The sequence below is a fragment of the Crinia signifera genome, chromosome 5 (genome assembly GCF_055691185.1).
Source record: "Crinia signifera chromosome 5, ASM5569118v1, whole genome shotgun sequence".
Lineage (NCBI taxonomy): Eukaryota > Metazoa > Chordata > Amphibia > Anura > Myobatrachidae > Crinia > Crinia signifera.
The window spans coordinates 70086018-70111689 of record NC_139221.1 but is presented as its reverse complement, the minus strand read 5'-3'; the positions used below and the strand labels follow the sequence as shown (position 1 = coordinate 70111689).

Genomic DNA, 25672 nt, shown 5'->3' with positions numbered 1-25672 from the left:
GCTTTTTGCAGTTGTGGACTCAATTAATGTGTGTTTCACCCATTAACTACATTGTGTGCTGTGTTTTGAATGTTTAAATGTTTAATATAATTTTGAAGTAAAGTTAACACAAATGCTGAACGTCATTTTCCAGTTATATATAGAAGTGACGCACAAAAATTTAAATTTCCTTCCAAAGTTGCACAGCCAAAATCTTTTGCCGCACACAGTCTTCGTAAAATTAGAGGGAACATTGGTAGTGAGATACAGGTAGTGATTACCACTACAGTATATACTGTATATGGAATAGCAGATATGTCAAAGAGAATATCATCTGTGATGTATAGATGAGATCAATTAAATTATGTATTCCAAATAAGATCAATCCCCTATATAATGTTAGTCCAGCAATGATTCTCCATAGGAACTACTGTTCCTATAGAAGACGATTCTCAATAGAAAAATAGACTTATAATCGTAAACCTCATTCCTACGTCTGTTTGATGTGTACAAGGTACAAAAGATGAGAATATATATAATTTTTTATGTCATATCGTAGGGGATATTATCTCTCTGGGGCTTAATGTTATATACTGCTGATGACATATTATATTGAGTATGATCTCCAATGTCCGCAAAAGCAGATTTATACATGGTTATAAAATCAGCTATAGAACATTGGTTATGGAATGAGCAGAGGCGTAGCGAGGGTGGTGCCGGTGGAGCTCAAGCTCCAGGCGCCCTCTATGGTGGTGGCGCCACAGTGCAGGGAGATGACAGCAGTCACAGCACTGCTGTGCCCCACATGGAGAGCTCTCAGCGGAGTAAGGAGACGCCGGCAAAGGGGGATGATACTCTACAGTGACGTGTTTGACCCAGCAGCGGAGTGCGAGAGGCAGCGCAGGAGAACAATCGGCGGGCACCGCAGGTGAGCACTGATGATGGGGGGAGGGGCAAACAAATTTAAACACACACCGCCCGACTCCTGCAGTCCGGCTGTGCGCCCTCCCATTCAGCCAGGCTGAGTGCGGACCAGTGCCTGAGTGCTATACTCAGCACTCAGCAGACCCTTTGCTTGGAAGTGCAGAGCCATTGGAGTCTGGGGGGGGGGCACATGCAGTACGCACAGCAATGGCGGAGAGGCGGCAATGTCAGGCAGCAGCAGCAGCCATTGACGGGCACAGCGATGGCGGAGAGGCGGCAATGTCGGGAAGCAGCAGCAGCAGCCATTGACGGGACTCAGCGTTAGAGGCCCCGTGAATCTGCGATCTAAACCCCGCCCACACATTTTATGACACCCTGCGCATGGAGTAATCACAGGCGCAGCAGCTAGAGACAGAGTATTACTCCGCGGGCCTGCCATTGTTATCAGTTGCCTAGCAACGTCCAAGCTGGACTGCTGAATTATATTGAACTGCTGTGAGACTTTCGCGCACCCGCTTGTGAGTCACCTGCCCGAGTGTGAGAATCAACGGTCCCAGTCCCCCCCGGGGTGCTGCAGAGGAAGCAAAATGTTCCCCACCATGGACGTGCTTCGGGTACACAGGAGGAAGAGGACGTCTCTCTTCTGGTAAGTTGCTGCCTTAGCCCATGCCACAACCAGACCAGTAGCCCAGTGTCCTGCCCAGTAGTCGGCTGTGGGAGGAGTCGGTGTTGATTTTCACCTACTCCCCCCCACCCTCCTAAATGTAAAGTGTACATCTGCCCCTTTTTCATCCCTGCAGTGTCAGGCTAGGCAGGGGGGCTAGAGGGGTCTATGTGGCATAAGAACCTAAAAATATGTATAATATATTCAAATTATAATTATTACATTATTTTACAGTGATGTATTTTATATATCTCTCTCTCCCTGTCGCTCTCTCTTCGTATCTCCTAGTCACTGATTCTCCTCACCATCACTGTCTCTCCTCTCTCTCACTGTCACTTTCGGTCTCACCATCACTGTCTCTCCTCTGTCACTCTCTCACTGTCCCTCTCGCCGTCACTGTACCTCTCTATCTCAGAGTCACTGTCCCTCCTCTCTCTCACCGTCACTCTCTTCCGTCTCTCTGCCCATCACTACCTCTCCTTGTCACTGTGCCTCTATTCTCTCACTGTCGCTCTCGCTCCCCATTCCTGTCTCTCCTCTCTTTCCTTGTCACTTTCTCTCCTTCTCCCTCTCCTCGTTACTGTCCCTCTTTCTCTCTCTCTGTCACTGTCCTTCCTTCACTCTCTCTCACACTGTTGCTGTCTCTCCTCTCTCTCCCGGGTGGGGGGCCCATAGCAAGTATTTTGCTATGGGGCCCATTAAGGACAAAGGTTGTGAATTAGGAGGGGTACCAAATGGCATCCACTAATTCACTTACCTGGCGCTCCAATGAAAAAAATATATATATAAAATAATATAATGGTGCTGTATAATAGACACCTGTTAGACAATAAACCAGCTGCTGCACGTGTTGAGTGAGCTCGCCAAGCTCATATAGATAGACAGAACATTTGGGGGGGTTTCAACACAATTGCGCTGCTAGGTGCATATAGTAAAAAATATATAATAAAAACTCCAAGTCTAGTGGGGGTATGACCAGAAAGGAATGACACTGGACACGCTTGTAAATAGTATTATTTTATAAATGTAAAAATAATTTTTATAAGCACATATACATATACAATATCACTAAAATATAAAAAACATATAAGAATAAATCTTGAATAGTAAGAGGGTGTCTCCAAGGTATAGTAAGGTAAGATCCCAATAAATGGGTTAAGCTCAGTTCCAAAAATTAAATGAATCAAAATATCATGCAGTCATGAATCAATGATGCCAATTTAGCATGTAGGCAGACATGCACTAGGTGATAAGGCAGTTCCTGTTATTAGTAAGGTAGGGTAATTTAAGAATTTTTCTCACCCAGGTGATTGATGGTAACGGGGAGCCAAATAGATGTTCGTTTAGCTCAACCCAAGTGTCCCTCCAGGAGGCAGGGACAGGCAGCCAGAGAGAACTGTATGAGTAACAGCTGTGATGATAGCGCTCAGTAGCGCTCCGTGGCGTTTGCAGCCTGCGTCCCCTTGTATGGTGATCCGGGGGACTTAACACGGTGGCGGCTTGTGTGTCTGGTGCTCGTCAGAGCTAGTGAGGCGGCAGCTGAGATTGAAGTATGCCGGTGGCCGCGTGGAACGCCGGCTTTGGATTAGCGGCAAACACTGGAGGTCAGCTATGCGGCTGGAAACTGAGTTAGAAGGTGGAGCTTTGGAGACACGTCAGGAGAAGTCTGTATTTCTGGTCATACCCCCACTAGACTTGGAGTTTTTATTATATATTTTTTACTATATGCACCTAGCAGCGCAATTGTGTTGAAACCCCCCCCCCCCCCATATGGGGCCCATTAAGCTCTAGTTACACCCCTGCTACAGGTTTTTATTATTGCAAACAGACAAAGGTAAAAATCCTAAAGTGCTGCATTCAGGGCCGATCAATATTCCTTATTGCAAAAATTTCCATCCAGAGAGATTTTGAAAAGTAGATCATGCTAAGCATGCAGCTTTCATACCTGTACTCCTACAAATAATTCACTTAGGCCCTTATTCTGATCGGTGCGGATATATCCGCGTGCGTTCGGCCCGCCGATGTTTTGTGTCTGCGCATGTGCAGAGGCGTCTCTGCGCATGTGCGAGCGGGGCGTACGGCCAAATCCCGCATGAAATGTGAACACTCCGAACAGGGGGTGGAGAGGGGCGTGAAGGGCTATTTGGGCTCATTACCATATGCATACGCCCTGCGTTTCATGGGAGTTCCCATGCAAATGCTGGGCGTACGCATGGTAATGCGGCCGTGACGCACGTGTAGGGGGCGGACATATGACATCGCCGGATGTCAGCTGCCCGCCCAGATCCCTGCTTTTGCACGGAAAAATGTCCGTGTGGTCTGAGGTTGTGGGTGCTGGTGGAGCACACGGTCCTGCATTCGATGGTCTGCGACCATCGAATGATGGGGGAGGTTCCCTTAGATGGAGGAGGCGTATTCCGTGAAAAATACACGTGCGGTCCGTTCGGACAGCTTCTTACCGCATACGGACGGAGTTGGCGATCCGTATGGAAGGCGGGGTTTCGCACGCACGGTCCTGGCCGCATAATCGGCTCCGGCCGCACCGATCAGAATAAGGGCCTTAATTTGCTAATAGACTATAAAATAAGAGAAACCTTTGGAGATTATCATTGTAAGGTGTAAAAAATAATGCTTCCCAGTTTGCTATATTTTAAAGATCAACCATTCCCTAAATGTAGGGACCAAGCTTTAATAGAAGTAACTTACTGCTTTTCAAAGGAGGTTCAACAAATTTCTTTTGTACTGCTTGTTTTTTTACAGTCCTGGCACAGGTTGATCAGAATAACATGAAAATAGATACACAATTGTGAACCACTCTGATATGATTGGCAACTAAAGGATATTAGTTCCAGTATTGAAACTAAGGGTCATATTCATTATCCAGCCCTGATTTTTCCTGCAATAATTTAGATGAAGATGTGGATAATACACTAGCAGGGATATTGTGTTGTGTTAGCGCTCTGATTTGACCTGAGTGTTATTGTGCATGCAGGAATGCAGTGCAGGCTGGGGGGGGGGGGGGGGGGGGAAAGGTTGGGAAAGGTTTGAGTGCAGTTAGTGGAAGTGAGAGGGTTAATGGTGGTTAATGGTGGTGGTGTAGGAGGTCTGAGTGGAAAACAAATAGAGAGGGTAATTGTTCTGAAAATATGTGTTTATGGGGTGCTAGTCCTTTACTCTGCAAGGAGCATTGGGACCCCTAGATACAATCCTGTCTCGGAGGGCCGTGCTGTGTAACAGTAGGAGGCAGCTAAGTCTGACTTGGTAAATCCAATGCGATGAGAGCAGGCACTGGATAGCACCGCAGTTCTGCCCCCTCTGAGTCCTACAATGCATCTTGTAAACCCCACGATCCACCCCATGAGTCCCACAATGTGTTCTGTGTCCACGAGATCCATTCCATGTGTCCCACAATGTCACCTGCCCCCTGTGAGTCCCGCCCCTATGCAGAGTCTTATTAACCCATGACTGGGCCGCTAGGCTTTCTGGGCCTACTCAGTGTCCATCTCTGTGTCATATTTACAGACAAACATTTTGGAAATAGAGTTTAACACATTTGTTATATAAATTAAAAGAAAAAATGTTGTGTAATAAAAGATTATATTTCCTATATAAGGTAATCATTACAGGTCATCATGATGAATAAAATAGTTTGCTGGGCAATTTTCACATCAATTTTTCAGCAAATTCACTTGGCACTCAAAGGGTTAATGGGCCCCTTGTCATCAGCAGTCGCATAACTACGGCAATGTATTCATAGCTTAGTAGAAGCATGTATTCTTCTTACGTAACTGCCACATAAGTTAGTGAATGATATGGGCAGCACACATCAGAACACATAACATCACAAATCACAAATAACACAGTTTTTTCCATTTTCTTATCAACCATTTTTTTCCTGGCATAAGTTCTGGGTGAGATGACACAAGTGATGGGCTGTCTCACAGCATCCCTGTAATCTGAGGTGTTCACTTTTCCAGGCTGCGAAACAAACAAGAATAAATAGATCAAAGACATCTCCCTGTTGTATATCTGCAACATGAAAGAGCTTGTACAGCCATGAGTTTAAAACAAAAAGCTTAAAGTAAGTAGACTTCAATCAGGTCAACACTTCAATACACAGTACATTTTTTGGTGATTCTGTAAAATCATCTGAGTGCCACATAAGTTATTTTATACAACTATCTATCTATCTGTCTGTCTGTCTGTCTGTCTGTCTGTCTGTATGTTCCAACATAACTCAGGAATGACTGAAGCAATTTACACTAAACTTGGTACACATATGACTTACAATCTGGAAAAATACATAAGACACCCATAGCACCCCTGTAGGAGTCCTATGACCAGGGGCGTAACTAGAGCTTTGTGGGCCCCATAGCAAAATCTTGAAAGGCCCCCCCCCCACAATGAAAAAAAACATATAGAGCTCCAAATAAAAATAAAAAACATACTCCACACTGGAGGCTCACCCCTTTACCACCATAATGTACAAGTTTTCATCTGCTGGAGGGGAAAGAGAGATGCTAGGCAATAGGGAGGAGATAGATGAAAGGTGGCAGGGAGGTGACAGTGATACGCAGTGCAGTAGGGAGGTGATAGTGAGACACAGTGCAGTAGGGAGGAGATAGTGACGCAGGGTAGTAGGGAGGTGATAGTGAGATGCAGGGCAGTAGAGAGGTGACAGTGAGACACAGGGCAGTAGGGAGGGGATAGTGAGATGCAGGGCAGTAGGGAGGTGACAGTGAGACGCAGGGCAGTAGGGAGGGGATAGTGAGATGCAGGGCAGTAGGGAGGTGTTAGTGAGATGCAGGGCAGTAGGGAGGGGATAGAGTGACGCAGGCAGTAGGGAGGTGACAGTGAGACGCAGGGCAGTAGGGAGGTGACAGTGAGACACAGTGCAGTAGGGAGGAGATAGTGTGACGCAGGGCAGTAGGGAGGTGACAGTGAGACGCAGGGTAGTAGGGAGGTGACAGTGAGACACAGGGCAGTAGGGAGGGGATAGTGAGATGCAGGGCAGTAGGGAGGTGATAGTGAGATGCAGGGCAGTAGGGAGAGGATAGTGAGATGCAGGGCAGTAGGGAGGTGACAGTGAGACGCAGTGCAGTAGGGAGGAGATAGTGTGACGCAGTGCAGTAGGGAGGAGATAGTGTGACACAGGGGGGTTTGGGAGGGGTTAGATTGAAGCAGGACAGTAGGGGGGTGTAGAGTGATGCAGGGCAGTATGGAGGGGATAGAGTAACGCCGGGTAGTAGGGAAGTGACAGTAAGACACAGCACAGTAGGGAGGGGATAGAATAACACAGGGCAGTAGGGAAGGGATAGAGTGAAGCATGGTAGTAGGGAAGTGACAGTGAGATGCAGCACAGTAGGGAGGGGATAGAGTGATGCAGGGCAGTAAGGAGGGGATAGAGTGACGCAGGGCAGTAGGGAGGGGATAGAGTGACGCAGGGTAGTAGGGAAGTGACAGTGAGATGCAGCACAGTAGGGAGGGGATAGAGTGATGCAGGGCAGTAGGGAGGGGATAGAGTGACGCAGGGCAGTAGGGGGGATAGAGTGACGCAGGGCAGTAGGGAGGTGACAGTGAGATGCAGCACAGTAGGGAGGGCATAGATTGACGCACGGCAGTAGGGAGGGAATAGAGTGATGAAGGGCAGTAGGGAGGGGATAGAGTGACGCAGGGCAGTAGGGAGGGGATAGAGTGACGCAGGGCAGTAGGGAGGGGATAGAGAGACGCTAGGAGGAGGGAAGGGTGATAGTGAGACACTAGGCAGTGGAGAGGGAATACAGCGATGCTAGACAGTGGGTAGAAAGACAATAGGGGGTAGGGAGGGGCCAGAATAGTGAGACGCTCTAGTAACCAACACCAATACTCACCAATTACATATATACATATTATCAATTATTTGAAATGATACATACAAGTGGTGTCATTTCAAATAAACATAAACATTTCCTTACCTCAGCCTGTCTGCAGCTGCTCCTCCTGGCTGTCAGGCTGCCACTATACAGAGTGGTTCTCGACTCTGGTCACGCTGACAGACCAGGAGTTACCACCTCAGCCCAATGTCTGCAGTCACTGGGATGGCTGGGCTATGGCCATGTCCCCTAGGTGCTGCTTAAATAGAAGTGGCCCTGACTGTAACAGGCTCCGCTGGCCAACCGCGGTCATCCAGACAGCCTCCCTCCCTGCAGCCGCTAACCGTCATCAGCTGTCACACAGACCCCCGCTGGCCGGTGCCAGACATCAGCGCCGAGTTTACCTGGAACCCCCCACCTCCCTCTGCCCGGCAGCGCCGCGGTCACGCGGACCCCCTTCCGGCTGCTGCCAGACATCAGCAGTGATCCGGACCCACCCCCCGTGCGGCGCTACCTTGTATCAGCAGTCACATGGTCCTACCGGCCGGTACCTGACATCAGCCCTCTGGTCCCCCGGAACCCCCCACTGGCTGCTGCCTGCATCAGCGGTCTACCAGACCCCTGCAGTGCCCACACAGGGTCAGTCAGTGACCGCCGGTCACACAGACGCATGCCCCACACTGCTCTCCGCCACAAGTAAATTATATATAAAAAACATCTGAATGGTGCAGGGGGGTAGTTTGCTGGGCCCGGCGGGCCCCCCCACCCGCCGGGCCCCATAGCAGGTGCACCCCCTGCTCCCTCTATAGTTACGCCACTGCCTATGACCCAAAAAGGGATCTAGCCACTAAACAAAAAGGGTTAGGGAAGCAAGATATGACAAAGTTGCATAGCATAGAGGGGGTAGAGGACAATGATTGGGTTCAGATTAGGTTCATGGCCACTTAGACACCCAATCCCATATATATATATATATATATATATATATATATATATATATATATATATATATATATACACATACCATTCCAGGAGTACTTAAGAAAGCACTGAGGCGGCACCACGGAGTTTTGAAGCAAGTAAAAGATTTATTAACGTTTCGGGGAACGTCAGTCCCCGTCGTCAGAACATCAGATAATACAAACATAGATAAGCTCACCTTATATCCCCACCGTACGTGACACACAGACGGAGCCGGGCTGCTGGGCGGCACGCTTCACTGGGACGTAGCGGTCGCTCCCAGATGATGTCATACTGCATTGAATATTCATGAGAGGTGGATAGCGTCTCCGCTGTCCTAGCAACGCGGCCCCGGCTGTCAAATACATATAATAAAAACGGCCATCAATGAAAAATACAGCTATCACAGTGAACACATCACAAGAAAAAGAGCCAGATACAATGAAAACGATTAATGCATAATACTGTTCCATGAGATTCGTTCGTTGAGCCCTTTAGGGGATACTGTTTGTAAAGTGTGAATCCAGAATGATTCACGTTTAAGCAGGAGATTGGCTCTATCACCACCTCTTGGAAGAGGGGGGATATGATCAATAATTTTGTATCTAAGGGTAGATATCTGGTGTCCTGCTTCACGAAAATGAGCTGCAACAGGTTGCTCCATAGGTTTACCTGCCAAAGCCGCTTTAATGGCTGAACGATGGAGGCCCATTCTCTCCTTGAACGTACGGGTTGTCATACCCACATAATGTTTGCCACAAGGACAAATAATCATGTACACAACATAGGCAGTGTTACATGATACTACGTGATTAATTTTATATTTTTTACCTGAATGAGGATGGCAAAAAGAATTACCTACAAGTAAGTAATTACAGGTAATGCAGGAAGGACAGCGGTAGCAACCTGGTTTTTTGAAAGATTGAAGAGGATTATGATATTTGGTTTTGTCTGCATGTACCAAATAATCGCGCAGATTCTTATTGCGGCGATACGCTGTCATAGGTCTTTTATTCTGGAGTCCGGGTAATTTGGCATCTGATGCTATGATGGGCCAAATGGCCCTGGTGGCTTTTGGAATTACTGAGCTTGAGGTATCAAAGGTGGTAACCCACGTGAATTTATCCTCATTAGATGTTTTAATTTTAGGTTTTAATAGACTTTGCCTATTCAGTTTAAGCACCTTTTGTTGACTTTCAATTAAATCAGAGTTCTTATAACCCCGGACCAAGAATTTATTTCTTATTATTTCCAATTCATTAAATAACAAATCATGGTCGCTAGTGATGCGGGCTGCTCTTAACATTTGTGAATAAGGTAATCCACGTTTCAGGGAGGGAGGGTGTTGGCTGCCAAAATGCAAAAGTGTGTTTTTGTCTGTGGGCTTATAGAAAATCGATGTTTGTAAGGAATTATCATTTAAAGATACACATACGTCAAGAAAATCAATTTGACTTTTGCTACTCCTATAAGTGAATTTCACAGGAGATTGAGCATTGTTAATACAAGACATCATTTCATCAAATAATTTCACATCGCCCTGCCACAGTAGAAATACATCGTCGATATATCGGGAAAACATCGAAATATGACATGCAAAATTGTGATTTTGAAAAAACAACAATTGTTCCTGATGGAACATAAAGATATTTGCATACGATGGGGCCACAGGGGACCCCATCGCACACCCGGACACCTGCAAATAATGGCAACCATCAAAACGAAAAAAATTTCTATTCAGAACTAATTCAAGCAAGGTCAGGAATACCTGTTTGTCAAAATCGAACGCATCACCCAGTTCATCAATGAATAAACTCATGGCCTGTAGTCCCAATTGGTGGGGGATACAGGTGTAAAGACTGTTCACGTCTAATACACACAGCACAGTCTCAGAGTCAAGTGTGTCTTTGGCTTTAATATCCAGTAAGTTCAAAAAGGTGGTTGTGTCTTTTAAGAAGGACGGCTTAGTTGCGAGAAAAGGTTGTATAATAAGGTCCAAGAACTCAGAAACGGGATGAAAAAGAGAACCTCTCGCAGAGATGATGGGGCGAGGTGGGGGTTCAGTGGCATTTTTATGAAGTTTTGGCAACGAATAAAGGATATGCATGATAGGGAATTTTTGGGACAACGCGTCAGACAATCTTTGATCAATTTTATGTTGTTTCACAAAGTTTGATAAGATAGCTGTTAGTTCCATTTGGTACTCGCCAGTCGGGTCTTTGTACAATTTCTGGTATGTCGAGGTGTCAGATACATGTTCAAGTAACACCCGTCTGTAAGATTCAGTATCCTGTAGGACAATTCCGCCTCCTTTGTCCGCAGGACGGATTATTATCGAATGATCCTTGCTTAGAGTGAGCAAGGATTGTCTCTCAGATCTTGACAAATTGTAGTTGGTTTTGGTGTTAGCTTGGGTATATTTACTCATTGTTTGATCTAGCATGCGAGTATAAGTTTTGATGGAAGCATTCATCGAGGGGGGTTCAAATTTCGATTGTCGGTCCGGCACTCTACTTTCCATATATAAAGTACCGTGTGCTCTGCTCATTCAATTGAATACCATTCCAGGAGTACTTAAGAAAGCACTGAGGCGGAACCACGGAGTTTTGAAGCAAGTAAAAGATTTATTAACGTTTCGGGGAACGTCAGTCCCCGTCGTCAGAACATCAGATAATACAAACATAGATAAGCTCACCTTATATCCCCACCGTACGTGACACACAGACGGAGCCGGGCTGCTGGGCGGCACGCTTCACTGGGACGTAGCGGTCGCTCCCAGATGATGTTATACTGCATTGAATATTCATGAGAGGTGGATAGCGTCTCCGCTGTCCTAGCAACGCGGCCCCGGCTGTCAAATACATATAATAATGATATAAGGATTTTGAGTGGCAGATCGACATGCATCGCATGAATAGGGGACTTCGTCTTAAGGAGTTTTTTCAAAACTCAACTGATAAACAAGAACTATCGCCTAAAGACCGATTTTGCAATCAGAGAATCAAATCGAAATTTGAACCCCCTTCGATGAATGCTTCCATCAAAACTTATACTCGCATGCTAGATCAAACAATGAGTAAATATACCCAAGCTAACACCAAAACCAACTACAATTTGTCAAGATCTGAGAGACAATCCTTGCTCACTCTAAGCAAGGATCATTCGATAATAATCCGTCCTGCGGACAAAGGAGGCGGAATTGTCCTACAGGATACTGAATCTTACAGTTGGGTGTTACTTGAACATGTATCTGACACCTCGACATACCAGAAATTGTACAAAGACCCGACTGGCGAGTACCAAATGGAACTAACAGCTATCTTATCAAACTTTGTGAAACAACATAAAATTGATCAAAGATTGTCTGACGCGTTGTCCCAAAAATTCCCTATCATGCCTATCCTTTATTCGTTGCCAAAACTTCATAAAAATGCCACTGAACCCCCACCTCGCCCCATCATCTCTGCGAGAGGTTCTCTTTTTCATCCCGTTTCTGAGTTCTTGGACCTTATTATACAACCTTTTCTTGCAACTAAGCCGTCCTTCTTAAAAGACACAACCACCTTTTTGAACTTACTGGATATTAAAGCCAAAGACACACTTGACTCTGAGACTGTGCTGTGTGTATTAGACGTGAACAGTCTTTACACCTGTATCCCCCACCAATTGGGACTACAGGCCATGAGTTTATTCATTGATGAACTGGGTGATGCGTTCGATTTTGACAAACAGGTATTCCTGACCTTGCTTGAATTAGTTCTGAATAGAATTTTTTTTCGTTTTGATGGTTGCCATTATTTGCAGGTGTCCGGGTGTGCGATGGGGTCCCCTGTGGCCCCATCGTATGCAAATATCTTTATGTTCCATCAGGAACAATTGTTGTTTTTTCAAAATCACAATTTTGCATGTCATATTTCGATGTTTTCCCGATATATCGACGATGTATTTCTACTGTGGCAGGGCGATGTGAAATTATTTGATGAAATGATGTCTTGTATTAACAATGCTCAATCTCCTGTGAAATTCACTTATAGGAGTAGCAAAAGTCAAATTGATTTTCTTGACGTATGTGTATCTTTAAATGATAATTCCTTACAAACATCGATTTTCTATAAGCCCACAGACAGAAACACACTTTTGCATTTTGGCAGCCAACACCCTCCCTCCCTGAAACGTGGATTACCTTATTCACAAATGTTAAGAGCAGCCCGCATCACTAGCGACCATGATTTGTTATTTAATGAATTGGAAATAATAAGAAATAAATTCTTGGTCCGGGGTTATAAGAACTCTGATTTAATTGAAAGTCAACAAAAGGTGCTTAAACTGAATAGGCAAAGTCTATTAAAACCTAAAATTAAAACATCTAATGAGGATAAATTCACGTGGGTTACCACCTTTGATACCTCAAGCTCAGTAATTCCAAAAGCCACCAGGGCCATTTGGCCCATCATAGCATCAGATGCCAAATTACCCGGACTCCAGAATAAAAGACCTATGACAGCGTATCGCCGCAATAAGAATCTGCGCGATTATTTGGTACATGCAGACATAACCAAATATCATTATCCTCTTCAATCTTTCAAAAAACCAGGTTGCTACCGCTGTCCTTCCTGCATTACCTGTAATTACTTACTTGTAGGTAATTCTTTTTGCCATCCTCATTCAGGTAAAAAATATAAAATTAATCACGTAGTATCATGTAACACTGCCTATGTTGTGTACATGATTATTTGTCCTTGTGGCAAACATTATGTGGGTATGACAACCCGTACGTTCAAGGAGAGAATGGGCCTCCATCGTTCAGCCATTAAAGCGGCTTTGGCAGGTAAACCTATGGAGCAACCTGTTGCAGCTCATTTTTGTGAAGCAGGACACCAGATATCTACCCTTAGATACAACATTATTGATCATATCCCCCCTCTTCCAAGAGGTGGTGATAGAGCCAATCTCCTGCTTAAACGTGAATCATTCTGGATTCACACTTTACAAACAGTATCCCCTAAAGGGCTCAACGAACGTATCTCATGGAACAGTATTATGCATTAATCGTTTTCATTGTATCTGGCTCTTTTTCTTGTGATGTGTTCACTGTGATAGCTGTATTTTTCATTGATGGCCGTTTTTATTATATGTATTTGACAGCCGGGGCCGCGTTGCTAGGACAGCGGAGACGCTATCCACCTCTCATGAATATTCAATGCAGTATGACATCATCTGGGAGCGACCGCTATGTCCCAGTGAAGCGTGCCGCCCAGCAGCCCGGCTCCGTCTGTGTGTCACGTACGGTGGGGATATAAGGTGAGCTTATCTATGTTTGTATTATCTGATGTTCTGACGACGGGGACTGACGTTCCCCGAAACGTTAATAAATCTTTTACTTGCTTCAAAACTCCGTGGTGCCGCCTCAGTGCTTTCTTAAGTACTCCTGGAATGGTATTCAACTGAATGGGCAGAGCACACGGTACTTTATATATGGAAAGTAGAGTGCCGGACCGACAAGACTTCTATATATATATATATATATATATATATATATATATATATATATATATATATATATATATATATATATATATATATATATATATAGTGGGGCAGCATCAAATGCCTTGCCCCAGGCACCGGAAGCCCTAGTTTCATTACTGCCGTATGGTACGCAAGAAGTGCCCATCAAGCCACCAATCCAACTTGTGGGAGGAGCTTCAGGAAGCACAGGAGAAATTTCTTCAGAATACCTCAACAAATTAACAGCTAGAATGCCAAAGGTCTGCAATACTGTAATTGCTGCATTCTTTGACAAAAGCAAAGTTTGAAGAACAAAATTTTTATTTCAAATAAAAATCATTATTTCTAACCTTTCCAAAGTCCTGACTATATGTTCTATTTATTTTGCAACTCATTTGATAAATAAGTCACGAAATTGTCTGGGTGACCCCAACTTTTAAAGTAATGTATATATCGGGATGCCAGCATCAGTATTCTGACTGCCGGCATCCCATCCACCGGTTATCTTTATGTAGTCCATCTAGGTAAACCAACAAATCAATGCTGTGCAGATGGATATGTGACGGTAACATTGAAACTGAAAAATAGACTAAGCTGTCAGATTCAATAAAGAGACAGTGAGAGATGGACAGTACTTCTTTCATATACCCAGGAAGTGGTGTGAATGAGTGTTAAACCATGCGCATGCTACTTTTATAAATAAGTGGTCAGGTGATGGTGACTGTAATGCTCTGGGTTTTATTTTGCTTGAATGTGATTGGTCTGATTCTGCCAAGTCAACTTCTAACATTGAAATACTGCCTTTAAACTTCTGTTTGTAATGAACTGCAATATATACAAATTAAAGGGAAAATAAACCCATTGCATAACTGTTTCCATTTAGATTATAAATTTAGAACATTATTTTATGACAATGTGGTGGCAATATGCCAGGCCAGTAGTGCTAATTTAAAATAAAAAAAGTTGTTTAACCCCCCCGTGGAGAGTAAGGCTGGGGGTAAGGAGAGCCTCACTGTAATGTGTCCATGTATTGGGCCCGGTGAGCGCTCAGAAGGGGCATGGATCAAGGGAGGAGGGACTGGCATATCTGACTATGTTTACAATAATAACCCCTCTACAGTAATTCAATCGCCTTTTACATTTTAATTTACATTTTTAGGTAAGAAATTAGTTCACTGTAATATCAGAGGAGTTTAATACATGAAGAATAAAACACATCTGACTATACAGAGGTCTCCAGGGGAGCTAGTTGGGGTGATGAGTCTGAATACATATATGTGGGGTTGGTACTAGCAAAACTATAATTCCATCATTTACAGTAAATAGACTGTCAGCATTGTCACTGACATAATATGCTTTTACGTAATTATATTGTCACTAAAGATGATAGTACTTGGCCTCTAGGTTGTTCTTCTTTCTGACACATGGCATCACAGAGAGATTCTGCTTCCTGGGCTTGCACATAGATATTTATCTAAAGGATAATGAGTAAATTCCTTTATTCTACGTAGACTTTCATTAAGGCTCTGCATTGTTAGATTATTGTTATTGTGTACATGTCTATGTGCTGTAATGGGATTTAGCACACCCCCCCACTATTCACACCACCTTGAAGCGTGGCGAGCGGACGCATTACGCGTCCTCCCGACCTTTTCATACCCCCACTATCCACGTTGGTGTGGAGTTGATTTTAGAAAGTGTGGCGAGCCCGATGCGTGGCGAGCGCAGCGAGCCCTGCAAGATCAACTCCACGCCAACGTGGATAGTGGGGGTATGAAAAGGTTGGGAGGACGTGCACTCGCCATGCTTCGGGGTGGCATGGATAGTGGAGGTGTTTTAGGAACACATTCCATGAGGGGACGTGTAATACATGTAACCTAATACACGTCCTGTCACAGAGTTTGCTGCGCTCGCCACGCTTCGGGCTCGGTGGCTCGCTGCGCTCGCAGTGGATGGGCAGTGGGGGCAAAGTCACTAGGAGCGGTTTGCACAAAGTTCCACTGGCGAGGTAGTCCATTTTAGCTCTTCCTTATTTATCAATTTGAGGTAATCTCCTCCTCTCCAGTTCTTGGTTACTGTTTTTATCCCAATCACTGTAAGGCTTTTGGGGTTACAGTCATGTATCTCTCTAAAATGCCTGGAGATGCTGTGTGTGTCTGAACCCTTTACGATGTTTCGCATATGCTCACCCACCCTAACCTTGAGCTTCCTAATGGTTCTCCCTACGTATTGCAGCCCACAGGGGCAGCTAGCCAGGTATACTAGCTTGCAACCACACAGTGGTAGTATACCTGGCTAGCTGCCCCTGTGGGCTGCAATAGGTAGGGAGAACCATTAGGAAGCTCAAGGTTAGGGTGGGTGAGCATATGCGAAACATCGTAAAGGGTTCAGACACACACACCATCTCCAGGCATTTTAGAGAGATACATGACTGTAACCCCAAAAGCCTTACAGTGATTGGGATAAAAACAGTAACCAAGAACTGGAGAGGAGGAGATTACCTCAAATTGATAAATAAGGAAGAGCTAAAATGGATTTTTAACCTGAAAACCCTAACACCTAGAGGCCTCAACGTGGACAATGAGGTCAGGTCCATTAGCACCACATTAAAAGCCCGCACAATATTGCAGCATTTAAACACAAAGAAGGGCAGCGGTGCCCACAACCAATATGGCGGCTCTAACAGTGCAGAATCATGATTTCCCACATTTGTTTAGAACACATGTTTAGAACATTGCTTAGAGTCCCCCATAAAAGAGACATTATGTATGATGCCAGATGAAGCACATATACTCAATATACGCCTAAGACTATTCAGATTAATGCGGGATTCCACTACAGACTTAAGGGCATGGTTGCCCACATCAAATATGGCCGAATGACAACCTTAATACACACCCACAGGATCCCCTTGAAATATCCCCGGTCATCTTAACTTGCCTCACTATATATAGAGGTTCATCAGGTTATCTGTTACAGCATACTATTACCCTGCACAAATACTCTTACTGTACAGTTCACCCACAGATAGCATTACAAAAGCGCAGGTCTCCATACCCCCTGTTCCCATACTGTCTGTTGGAGGGTGGCCCCCCTCCCTTGGAGACCAGCAGCTACCACAAGATCGCATCAGTGAGCGCAGTGTCTATTCGCATACCCCCATATTATGAAAACATTGGAAGATGCTTATTATCGTTTGCTACTTTTATACTTGTTATGACTTTACTGTTATATTGATTATTATGTGTGATTGATTTTCCACAGCCCAATATAAAGTATTTGAAAAGACAAACCATTGGGCAACCTCTAGGACACATATGTGCATATTGAAATTGTAGAATTGCGGAAGACACTCTCCTGCCAGGAACAAATGCTATAACATGGAGTGAATGATCATTCGGTACCATAGTGTTTAGCATTGATCTTGGCTTTTAATGAAATGGCTGCACCCAATCTATGCAGGAAAATGGGCCCACAACATTAGGGAACCCCCAAAACCCTTTACTGTTGTAAACAAACAATCAGTGCTGTAGAGTTTTCTTGGGTAGCACTAAATGTCTGTTCCTCTCTTTGTTAAAGGCTAAGTTATGTTATCACCCATCATCTCATCCACTGCTCAGATGTGATCTTAGTGGAATTGCCCTGTACCACAACTGTCTGCTATTTTGGTCATGTATCACTGATATTGCTGGGACTTGGTCAGTGATTCCCATGTAATACGATGACTTGTGGACCTTCCTTCGCACTGTTCTTTTATGATCTGCTTGTATAATTTGGGAACGTTACTGATGACATAAATAAAGGAGTGGTTAGTCCTAAGAATTATTGTTTTTTTAATATGAGAAAATGATTGTTAGACATTTGGAGTATGTGTGTAGTTCATTCATATACACAAGTTCATGTCAAGGTTGCTATTTACATAATCCATGAATTATCTTGATAATGACTATTTTACATTGGAAGTCCTGTTTAGGATAAAACAGAATAGAAGTAGTATGTTTCATTAACACATCACATCAAAACAAATGTGGCCAATCCGTGTCATGGCAAAACATGATTTGTGTTACACTACTTCTGATTGGCAGTCTCTATAGTTAGGCCATTGGTGTGCGAGGTCTCGGGCTCAGTGGTGGCTCTGTAGGATGATCGTCTAACAGACAGTGAGAAAACTGGGAGTGCGTATTTAAGTAACTGAATTATGTCTTCAACAAACAGCAAAAAACAAGCTATTGAAGATCTGGAAGATGGAACAATTCCTAAAGTGTCATCTAACACATGCCAAAAGAAGAAGGCTCTCTCAGAAACACATGAAAGCCTGGACTACTTACCTTCGCACAGTGATGTCTATAAAACATGGCTGCAAGAAAAGCCCCACAGGTAACGGAAAGCTGTAATGTATATAGATTACAGAGAGACACTTCAATGGTATGTATGTGGAATGTGGGAGGAAATTACAAAGCAGACAGGAAGCCTACTCAAACACTGGGAGAACATACTCTACAATTCTAATACCCTGCGATAGATCAGTACCAACCACAGTGCCACCATCCTGCGGTAGTGAAATATCATACATTTATAACTGTAAATCTCTATACATTTCCTTTTTGACAGAACAGTTGTGTTTATTAATGTTCAGGCAAAGCTTTTCGAAATGCTGTAATTCAATGTAAACTACTGGTTTATTAATTCCAAGACAATAAATACATAAATTTTTACTATTAGGTCCTTTTTTTGTAGTAATGCATAACAGGCAATACGCAATTTGCATTTACCTCTCTGTCTACTGTAAATGAAACAAGCAAATATATAATTGGTTGTTTCACTCCAAATGTGCTGCTTTCAGCAATACTATTAGATAACCTTCTGTTTGTAAATGTATCTGTGGTTCCTTTATTTTTTTAACTTTTTATTTCTCTAAGTTTATAGTTCTTGAAATAAGCCTAGTTCTCCATTGTATGTGTGAATAATGTTCAGTTAATACAGTATTTATCGTATGTTAGAGCTGCAGGTGATTAGCTTCCTAAGGCCCATACACACTGTAAGATTATCTTTCCAATCTGACTGGTTGCAATGAAAATCTGGAAATCAATTGATCGTTTGCTCCTAAACACGGAAAACAGACAAAAATGGTCATTTAGACAAACTGGTTAAATCAGTTTATGCAAATAACTGCTTTTGTCCATTACCCAGCTTTTTGGGAGAAAATGGTTGATTATAAATTTCCAGATTGTCATTCCAACCAGCCAGATTGGAAATAATCTTATATATATTATATGGGCCTTAAATGGATTTAGTATGCTGCTGCAAGGTCAGTGTGTGTGGTCCATTCTAATCATCTTCAGATTTGGTCAGAGAAAATCCTGTGGTTCTGGGCTGTATTTCCAAGTAGAATATCTTAGGTTACAATGTTTAATTAAAAACAAATACTTATATGGAACGTGCTAATTAACCCTGAACAATGTAAATGACCTGTTGCCAAAGAATAAAATTAAAATGTTATCTGGTGTTCATGCTGAATAATGAGCAAAGCAAAGAAATAGGAGCACATTTGCCTACTATTCTCCCTTTTCTCCCTATACACATAAAATGGGATGCAGTTACAATCCCGGCAGTCGGGTTCCCGGCATTCAGAATCCCGACGCCGGAATCCCGACCGCCGAAATGCCGACACTTTCTCCCTCCTGGGGTGTCCATGACACCCCTGGAGGAAGAATAAGTTAGTGTGCCGAGCGTAGCGAGGCACCGGGCCCGCTGTCGGCCCCTTGTCGGCATTTCGGCTGTCGGGATTCCGGCGTCGGGATTCTGAACGCCGGGATCCCGACCGCCGGGATTCAATACTGAATCCCATAAAATACCCCCCCCCCCCCGTGTAACAAAGTTGTGTCAAAGTGCACATTTGATTCTTTGTTTTTTTTACTCCTAAATTTAAATCAGGCTATTTGTGTCAATCATTTATAAACCCTCATTGGTGTGCTTTAACACTGTTGGGTGTTAAGTTGGGTAAATAAATGTACCTGTACACATATACTTTTTGACGGGTGTTCCTCATGCTTTGCTTTAATTTCAACTTTTCCAGTGTTAATGCATGCTAATGGAGTTCTACATGGTAACATAGTACATAATACAAAATTAAAAACATAAATTGAGTAATTCAATGACGGCACTTAAAGAGTTATAAATACCATATGTAAAAACACAAATTCAATATAAATACCATATTAAAGAAAAAATAAAGAGTGAACCTAATAGTGTGGAAATATTTTTGATGTGAGGTATGTGATATTACCCCTTATGCTGATGCCGTTGACTATTCCATCTATTAATAGCAACATGTGGTGAGATACTATTAATCTGTACATTCTCTATCCACCATAGGTCAGATTGGGATCGCTGGCTGATGATGGGCCTTATTGGAGTTGTGGTTGGCACAGTGGGTTTTTTAATGCATCAAATATTAGATTATCTCTTTGAAATGAAGTGGGAGCTTGTGGAAATGTATATCAAGGTATGTAGTAGTACAAAAATATATTAGGGTATATTCAATGCCCTGGGCGAGCGGTGACAGCGAGCCGGGCTTCCTGCTTGCTGTCACCGCTCGCCCTGTCAGTATTCAACTGAGCCCCTCATACGCCGATTCCCCCTTGCTCCATTTTTTTGAGCGAGGGGGAATAGACATATGTGGCTAAATACAGCGGGTTCGCTGCATTAGCCGTGGGTCTCTCTGTTTGGGGGAAGCCTCGCCGTCCTGTGATGGCGAGGATTCCCCCGGAACATATAATAGGGTGATCGCCCGGCGAGGGGGTTAAACAGCGAGGATTGCTGGTTTTCTGTGATCCTCACTGTTTAACCCCCTCGCCGACCGCGGCGAGCGGCATTGAATACTACCCATTATGTTATGCCTATCTCAAAAGAAACGTACAATGTTGTTTCAAATTGTGCTAAGAGAAATGCTAGGCATAGTAACAGGCAGTATTAAGTAGTTACCCCTGCAGCCTTCTATTGTATGTTTGTTTGAACCCATCTTACTATGCATGAGCAATTTCCTTTGGACTTGACCCCTGACTTCAGCTATTGTATTTTACAAACGGCTTAAATTGATTTGCAATATAATATATCCAAGGCAAATACATTCTCAAACGAAAATAAAAATTGTGTATGTATACATACTATATAGTTGTCTGCAGCATGTGCATGTGGCATTGATTATGTAACATTGGCAATTAAAATGATTGTGTTTTTAGAATTGCCCATGATGAAGGGATGACTATGCATCACAATGTCATAACACAGTGCCCTTTGGAGACGACCAGTTTGCACCTCAGCCCAAAGGAATGGACTGAGGTGTGTTATAGGAAGAACCTCATTAATGCCTTGCAACACTAGTGTTCTTGTATATCAGGAACAGTGTTTGCTGTATTAAAACTCAAATACAAGATCAAGAGCAACTTGATTTTGAAAGATAGACACAAACAGGCTAAAAAAATGCACAGTATATACAATGAAAACACGTCATACAAAGGACAATAGAAGCTCTCAGGTTGTACAGAAAGTGTGGGAAAGATATGGGGCATGGGTCATAAGACAAGAGGAAGGTTCACATGCATTGGGTCGACCACTGAAGGTTGACATGCATAAAAGACGACATGTCTGAAGGTCGACGTGGGGTTAGGGCAACAGGTTCATTATGCCAACGCAAGCATTATGTGGACATGGGCAAGGTCAACAGTCAAAAGGTCGACATGGGGTTTTTCACTTTTGTTGGTCGACCCAATGCATTGAATTAATTCAATCATACATTCTGTTGTGATATACCTGACTTTTCTAGGTTCCCATTCCTCCTCTCTGTCTAACATGTTTTTTTACTAATCCCTTACTCGATCTACACCTAGACCCCTAAGGCTGCCATCACCAAGAGTAACCTTGACCAGCAGTTTCCCACATTGCGTCTCCCTAACTTTTGCTCTAGACTCTGTTGCCCCAGCAGTCCCTACTCACCTTAAACTAGGCATTGCAAAGGCAAAAAGTGTTCACAAACCGCCGAGCGACTGTGGAGGAAATCATGCTCCAGTGCAGACTTCCTCCATTTCAAAATGATGCTCTCAACCTACCTACAGTGCTGTCCTTTCCCTCTATAGACAGTCTTATTTCAAGACCATTTTCTCCTCCTAGTCCTCTCTGCCCCTGACTTTGCCACTCACTGAATATCTCAATTTGAATCCATTAGTTAGGACATCACATCACACTAGAATTGTCACACGCAGCCGCGACGGAGCGCGGCGGGTACAGTACTCACCCGTCCGCGCCCGCCGCCGGCTAGCGTGTGCAGGCTCCACTCTGAGGCGGGCAGGTGGGGGCAGCGCTGGGTAGAGGCGGCAGCGACGGAGCATCAGGTAGCAGCGTCCTTGACGATTGCGGCGCCGGGAGGCCGGCGGCGCCATCTTGAGTAAGGGCAGGTAGCGGATTGGGCCAGAGTAGAGTTCCTCCTCATCCTGCACGGACAGCCAATGGCAGCCACTCCCTGGGGATATAGTGGAGCTGCCCAGGCTGATCCGTGTCAGTGCAATGAGTCTTCTGAGTCGTTCACAACTCCGAGCTGACTCCTGGATCCTGGTTCTCTCTCCTGACTCTGGTGCCTTGCTCCCTGCACCTTATCCAAGGAAGGTTTTCTCCTGACACCAATGCTGCAAGCGCTATCTAGTGCTGGTCCCTGCTTGTTCCAGAATTCCCTTTCTTCATCATCCATCCATTCCATCCTCTTCCAGTCTTCCGGATCCATTTCTTCCATCATCAAATCAACCTCTTCCTGCATCTTCTTCTATGTACTCTGGCTCACCTAAAGACTGGTTCCAGAATTACCACTGGCAGTATATTGTGCTGGACTTATTGATTTATTCTTTTGCCACTTAAAGAAGTATTTAAGTGAACTTATTATTTATGAAATCAGTTATTAAACCTGCACGTTTCAATCCTACTCGCCCTGGTCCGTCTCCAGCTTCTGTGCACCACACGACTCCATCCAGCCCTTCTGCCGTGACAGTTTGCACTGACCCGATGGAATCGGGTGAAGCACAGGCTTCCATGACGGATGTTCTTCAAGGCATCATGGCTCGCCTGGAACAAGTAGAAACCACCCAGCGTCAAGTGGCTCACTTCCTCCAGTCCTTGTCACCACCTCAGGCGGCTCCCTCAGCTTCGGCCGCACCCACTGCTGGAGTCTCTGCCCCTCCTGCTCCTGCGAGTCCATCTGTCCCTCACCATCTACAGCTGTCGACACCCAGTAAATATGACGGGTCTCCGAGAGGATGTCGAGGATTCCTAAATCAATGTGACGTGCATTTTACCCTCCAGCCTTCCAATTTCCCTTCGCCCAAAACCCGGGTGGCCTACATCGTATCCCTACTGGCTGGTCCAGCCCTGGAGTGGGTGTCCCCCCTCTGGGAGCGTGCGGACCCTCTTCTCAATAATTATGAAGAGTTTGTGGCCTCCTTCCGTCGTATATTCGACGAGCCCGGCAGAGTGTCCTCTGCAGCCACGGAGATCCTGAGGATTCGTCAAGGCAGTCGCCCAGTGGGACAATATGTCGTACAGTTCCAAACCCTGGCGTCCGAACTTCGATGGAACGAAGAGGCTCTCGTATCTGCCTTCTGGAACGGTCTGGCTGGGCGCATCAAAGACGAGTTAGCAACTCGCGATCCTCCTTCCACCCTGGCAGAACTCATCTCCCTATGTACCAAAGTCGACCTGCGACTCCAAGAACGCCAACTTGAGAGGAATCGTTCTGATCGCCTTCGTCCTCGTTTCTCTCCCAATGTTGCTCCGGGTCCCAAGGCAATTCCTTCGCCTGCTGCACCAGCTGATGAACCCATGCAAATCAATCGTTCCCGCCTGTCCCTCGAGGAGAAGTTCCGAAGACGGCGAGAGAATTTGTGTATGTACTGTGGCTCATCTGCTCACCTATTGGCTGCCTGCCCACTGCGGCCGGGAAACGACCGCTCCTAATCCCCCCGAGGGAGGTCCGATTAGGAGTATTGTTTTCATCTCCCTCTTCTACTGACTCTACTATTCCAGTGACTCTTGTGTGTCCCCAAGGCGAGAGAAGACTTCAGGCCTTATTGGATTCTGGAGCAGCGGGGAACTTCCTTTCTTCTTCTTTTGTCAACCAGCATGCCCTGCCTGTGCAACCTCTGGATCATTTGCTGGTCCTCACGGCTGTGGATGGGAGTCGAATTCGGAGTGGACAAATCACTCATCAAACCATTCCGCTGAAGTTGCTCATCGGAGCCTTACATCAAGAGACCATTCAATTCTTCATTCTTCCACAATCTTCTCATCAAATGGTCCTGGGTCTTCCCTGGCTCTCCAAACATAATCCACAAATTGATTGGACCACTATGGAGATCAAGGCCTGGGGAACAGTCTGCCAGTCTACTTGCATTCCTCAGATCCTTCCGGTCTACCAGACCCATCCACAATGTGAGGATAACTGCTCTTCATCTTCTTCAGCTCCACCCTTGTCTATACCCGTACCGTATTGTCCATTTACAGATGTCTTCAGTAAAGGAGGTGCTGACACTTTACCTCCCCACCGGCCTTGGGACTGCCCAATAGAATTGATGGCTGGGAAATTTCCTCCTCGTGGCCGCATCTATCCTCTGTCGCTACCCGAGACTGAGGCCATGTCCTTGTACATCCAAGAGAACTTAAACAAGGGGTTCATCCGACCTTCTACCTCTCCGGCCGGGGCTGGGTTTTTCTTTGTGAAAAAAAAAGATGGCGGTCTTCGGCCTTGTATCGACTATAGAGGTCTGAACGACATCACTATAAAGAATCGCTATCCCTTACCCCTTATCACAGAACTGTTTGATAAGATCAGAGGAGCGACTGTCTTCACCAAATTGGACCTACGAGGGGCCTACAACTTGATACGAATCCGTTCCGGTGACGAGTGGAAGACGGCTTTTAATACAAGAGACGGTCACTATGAATATCTGGTGATGCCCTTCGGCCTTTGCAACGCCCCTGCCGTCTTCCAACAGTTCGTGAATGATATCTTCCGGGACTTGCTGTACCATTCCATTGTAGTCTATCTAGACGATATACTCATCTTCTCCTCCAATCTTCAACATCACAGACAGACCGTGTCCGAGGTGCTACGACGTCTTCGTCAAAATCAACTATTCTGTAAGTTGGAAAAATGCGTTTTTGAAGTCACCTCCATTCCATTCTTAGGCCACATTCTCTCTGCTACTGGTATCGAGATGGATCCAGAGAAGGTGAGAGCGATCCAAGACTGGGCACCTCCCACGACACTCAAGGGAATTCAGAGATTTTTAGGATTCTCAAATTATTACCGGCGATTCATCCGGAACTTCTCTACCATCGCTGCTCCCCTCACAGCTCTTACCCACAAAGGAGTTGATCCAAGTCAATGGCCGCCAGAAGCATTCTCAGCCTTCCAACAGTTAAAGAGGGCGTTTATGACGGCACCCATTCTCCTCCAACCAGATCTCGACAAGCCCTTCATCCTCGAGGTGGACGCATCCTCGGAAGGTATTGGGGCCATCTTGTCACAAAAAGGAGAGGATCAAGAATTACATCCTTGTGCCTTCCTCTCCAAAAAATTCCTTCCGGCAGAGAAGAATTACCCCATTGGGGAACAAGAGTTACTTGCTGTCAAAACTGCGTTAGAGGAGTGGCGATACCTTCTGGAGGGTGCGCGGCATAAGATCACCGTGTATTCAGATCACAAGAATTTGTCCTTTCTCAAACAAGTTCAATGCCTCAC

General features: G+C 44.8%; 2 protein-coding genes across 5 annotated transcripts in view; both read left to right on the top strand.

The window, feature by feature from the left end:
* Window positions 1–25672, top strand: part of MCM4 (minichromosome maintenance complex component 4) — a 372932-nt gene that overhangs the window by 81143 nt on the left and 266117 nt on the right. The gene's annotated exons all lie outside the window — the stretch shown is intronic.
* LOC146079479 (chloride channel protein C-like) overlaps window positions 1–25672 on the top strand; it is a 151913-nt gene that overhangs the window by 1711 nt on the left and 124530 nt on the right. For all 3 annotated transcript variants that reach the window (XR_014474555.1, XM_083186247.1, XM_083186248.1), the window contains exons 2-3: window positions 18103–18264; window positions 20263–20392. Coding sequence is in view for 2 of the 3 variants with exons in the window: in XM_083186247.1 (XP_083042373.1) it covers window positions 18103–18264; window positions 20263–20392 (292 nt within the window). In the remaining variant the exon portion in view is untranslated. The remainder of the gene's footprint in view (window positions 1–18102; window positions 18265–20262; window positions 20393–25672) is intronic.